Source organism: Melampsora larici-populina, assembly GCF_000204055.1.
Source record: "Melampsora larici-populina 98AG31 unplaced genomic scaffold MELLAscaffold_56, whole genome shotgun sequence".
NCBI classification, from domain to species: domain Eukaryota; kingdom Fungi; phylum Basidiomycota; class Pucciniomycetes; order Pucciniales; family Melampsoraceae; genus Melampsora; species Melampsora laricis-populina.
Genome location: NW_006768820.1, coordinates 544900 through 549392, shown reverse-complemented (window position 1 = coordinate 549392; position 4493 = coordinate 544900). Strand labels below are relative to the sequence as shown.

At 41.6% G+C, this 4493-nt stretch overlaps 1 protein-coding gene across 1 annotated transcript; it reads right to left on the bottom strand.

The window, feature by feature from the left end:
* Nucleotides 1-311: 311 nt before the first annotated feature.
* On the bottom strand, nt 312-1945 carry MELLADRAFT_67685 (uncharacterized protein; the record flags this gene model as incomplete). Its single annotated transcript, XM_007416023.1, has 4 exons — nt 312-954; nt 1065-1425; nt 1491-1707; nt 1937-1945. 4 exons carry the CDS (start codon nt 1943-1945, stop codon nt 312-314), a joined length of 1230 nt encoding a protein of 409 aa, XP_007416085.1.
* Nucleotides 1946-4493: the final 2548 nt, after the last annotated feature.

The window sequence follows — 4493 nt, the reverse complement described above, 5'->3', positions numbered from 1 at the left end:
TAGAAATTGACAAGTTACATAAACATACAATGAATGAGTGAGTACTAGTTAAATCAACAAGCTCAATATTGAGCCCAGATCATCGGTCTGTTGATAAAGATCATTGTGGAAACAAACTCCGCTGGTACATAGATATAAATATCACGTAGATTGGAATTCTAAACAGTAACAGACTGGGTGCATATATGATTGCCACAAGTCAGGTATGTAGACGTCGATCAAAGGGCAAGCGCTTTGACTACTTCGAGATGCAAAGGTAGATTACTTCAGATGTATAGGCTTGGTCCGTCTCCGCGACTTTTAATTTCGATTCATGTCAACTCCACAATCTTCGCGGAAGTGGAGCTGATATCTTCAAGAATAGAGTTATTGGCAGGCCGTGCCAGACACAAGAGAGACGTCTTCGAATCAACTACTTCCAGTTCATCGTTTACACCCTTCGTGCGTGAGGCGACCATTTCGCGATCTATCTTATCCCAGAGTTCATCAACGCCAGCTGGCTCTTTCAAAATAAAGGTCACAAAAAACCGGAGCTTCAGGATAGCCTTTTTGAGGGCAGTTCGCCCAATTGTAGATCTTGCCTGATCAATCAAGTCACTTGAAGAATTGTTTTTGGAAGAAAGATGATCCAAAAAGTCGTGTAGATCGGAGAGAGCTGAAGCAAGAAAATCCTGTGTAGATGCGGATTCATCTGGCACAATTTCGACGATTTTACATGACCTTTTAGCTTTTTCGATTTTCTCACGTGCTAGAGTGTCGAGATCAGATGATAAAAGATCCACTATCTCGCCCACTTTGCTTGGCTCTATACCAAGCTTACTGCAGCAAAAGGCGTGACAATCTGAGAGTGAGTCGAATACTTGGCCAGTGGCTTGAGTGTGGAAAAGCGAAGAGACAGCTTCGGTAGTCCTCAAGAAGATATCCGTTTGGTCTTCTATCGTCAAGTTTAAGGCACTGAAGAGCGTTTCCAGGCCGAAGCATCGCACGGTGTATAGGTAACCTAAACTACCTTTGCAACAATGCGAATAAGACAAAAAAGTTATGAGTACTCCGATTAGCCATACCTTTGGCTATCAAAAAGGGATAGATGAATCGAGTTGAAAAAATGTTGACTCAACATCACAGTGATAATTTGAAAGATAAGCTTAGGATTGGGTGATGACGGTAGAGGAGGAAGCATATGAGCTGGGAGAATTTTCGGTATCTTTGTGAAATCGATCGAGTCTGTCTGAAGTGATTCTAAAATTTCCTCGCAATCGTTGGTGTCCGTTTTATTCAGAAGTAACCACCACGGTGTAGAGTAACTTGATTTGATTGTTTGATAGAATAAGGCAGGATCAAGATCAGCATGCTGAAGTGTGCTCTGAAATTGATTGATCTGTTCAGGTGATAAGAGTCTCAAAAGTTGTTCAGTACTCATTTGGTCTGTATCGCGAAATATGTTTTTAGTGAAAGATTCCGGCGGGAATGAAAGATTGATATTGACTAACCCAAATCTTCTTCATCCACCGAGTCAATAGAGTCACTAGAAGCACTGCTGATTTTGCCAGTCTCAGGATCACGCTCATCATCGGACAGGCCTGATTTCTCTAATCGACGAAGTACTTCTAACATTTCTGTTTTCGTGTGCGTTGAAGCCTGTGGGTCACTCTGAATGTCTTCAAAGAGGGTACGTTTGTAGAATGATTCGGAGCACATCAAATGTGCCTAAACCAGACCATCTCAAGGGAATCAGTGAATGTTGTAAACTTCAGAGCGGAAATCGAGTATTAACCTCGGCTTTGAAACAATTTAGACAGCAATAACGTAAATTGCATTCTGGGCAAGTATATCGAGCGTTTTTGTCGTGACAACTATTCAAAACAAAAGTCGCAATGAGTCATATTGTGACGATCAGCTACGCAGAATGACCATCATTGTTCATTGATCTACTCACATCATACATTTCACAGAAGTTCCTCCGTTTTCCGAAAAGACACTGCCACCTATCTTCTGGCGTCTGTTGCGCTGAAGGGCATGCGGCATTGGCGTTGAATTTATACCTTTCCCGTTGAGCGATTGCATGTCTGACTTTTATCGCTCCGCAAGGTTTGGAGACGTAATTGAAAGATGTAACTAATATCTACGTAGGGAATCCGATTTGTCAGCAGATTTTGAAGGTGAAGTAACATTGAGAGATAAAGGAGACTGATAACTGACCTTGACTGGGAGTTCAAGAGAGAGGAATAATTTTCTGAACAAAATCTCAAGGTGAAACTGGAACCACCCAATGTCCCGAGACACATTGGATCGGATCGGGTACTAATCCGGGTACTAATCCCGATGCTTGCACCGCCCCGCATACATCCGGTGTTTCTTTGGAATCCATGGCACGTTCGTTCAGAAGCATATGGAGTTGGTAACTCGTTATTAACCGATGGGAGTGTGATTCATTCGGAATGCACGGTACCTGTAAAGTTACTGACGGGTCGGACATTCTTTTGTACTTCAGTCACTTACAAGGATGATGTCATAGGCTGTTGACCATCCTTTTGATTCATCTTCCCATCGTGTTTACATTCGTCAAAACTTCAATGTCATCTTATTCGGTAAACTAGTTTAGTTCTTATATTTCGCGCCCACCCACCCTTATTCCCAGGTATTGAAGTCACGATTATTATTACTAAGATTTTTGAGTACTTTTCACGCTTATGGATTGATTTAAGGAGATGCGGTGGGATTACTATTTCTTTTTTTTAAAAAAAAAAAAAAAAAAAAAAAGAGAGTTGGTTGGTTCTTTGTGATTATAATGTTGTCTTTAAAAAGATTGTGTTGGGCTTCATTTTACTTTTTCTTTTTACTTTTTCCTATGGTTATGTTTCAATTTTTAGTAGGGTTATAGTTTCATTTATGTTGAGTAGTGGTGTTTTCTTTACAATTGTTTTAGGTCCGCTAGCCACCCCGTAGGGTCTTTTTGTTTGATTCAAGTAATTAAAACCCTGGGCTGATCTTGTTACGGCTGAAGTGGCTAGGCACCGTAGGTGACTAGGCCAAACTCACCCATTCTTGGTTTAGCCCAGTTGGAAGATCTAGGATGTTAGATCAGGGCTGGTTTCTTTTTCTTTGTTAGCGTCATTGTTGTAACACCGAGTTGAAACTTGTTTCGCATAAATAGTTTACGTTCTTCCTGAAACTTGTGTTGTCTTTTCTCTATTGTCACAAATTCTTTGTTTCGGTAGATTTCACTGACATCTAGTTTCACTAGTTTACGTGTTTCATCTGCTTTCGTCTCTACAGGTTATGAGCTTTACCATACCAGACGATTCAGATCTATCATTCGAATCCGCACATTCTAACGCTACCGCTTCAAACAATCAAAATACCTCTGACAATCAATTAATCGTTTCAAATCCTTATTCGACTACTATCGAATCAGCTGACAATTCAATCGAATCCGTGGAAATGGATGGACAACTTACTGGTGGTCAACCTGCTGGTGTTGGTCTTGGTGTAGATCAGTCTCAAAATTTACAACAAAACTTGCAACAGAATCAGCAGATCAACAACGCACCTCAAACTCTCCATCAGACTATCCACAACGTCTTTACGATAGCAGGAAGTGAAAACACTGACTCCTGGATCGTTCGAACTCGAAATTGTCAAGTCAAACTAGCCAGTTTGGCTCAGTTGAAATCCGATGGTTCAAACTTCGATGTGTGGGATGCTGATATTCAAGAATACTTGGAAATCATGACAGGCTGCATCGATTATCTCCATCCGGCTGCTATACCCAGTGTCTCTGGATGGCGCGAAGACATCGCTCGTGGCATCAACGGACTTTTCCATTGGACAGTTGACAGACACATTGGTATGCGTCTTAAGGAACATTCACCAGTTCCTTCGGCAAGATATGCTTACCTCAAGAGCCGTTTTTCTGGAGAAACCTTCGCTGGTCGAATGTCTTTATTGAACGAATTTATGTCAATTAAATACGATCCATCATCTACCACGCTTGACGCTCATGTACACTCAGCTGCTACTTTAAGAAGAAAATTGGAAAGATCAGGAATGCTTATCCCGGACGACATCTTCGCTGGGGTTCTTCTCAACAGTGTTCCTTTAGGCTTCCCAAATGTTACCAACACTTTCGAAGCTATGATCATCAATGACCCTAGGGCTATTATCAATTCTTCATCTATGGTTAGGGCAATGGGTGCAGCGGACGTGGCTCATAGGAAAGGCAGCATATCTGTTGCTGATGGATTATCGACTTCGGTAGCTAAAACTTCAAAAACCAGGGTTTTACGCTGCTATTTCTGTAAGAAGACCGGTCATGTTAAACCGGACTGTCCCATTTTGAAGGCCAAGGACAAGAAACGTACTTCTCCTGTGGCTTCTACTTCGGATGCGAGGATTGTAGAACCTCAATTCGCCGATATCGATTTCTCAGGGTGTGTGGATTCTCGACACATCATTATTTCGCAATTAGATACTGATATCTCCCCGTCTACTAT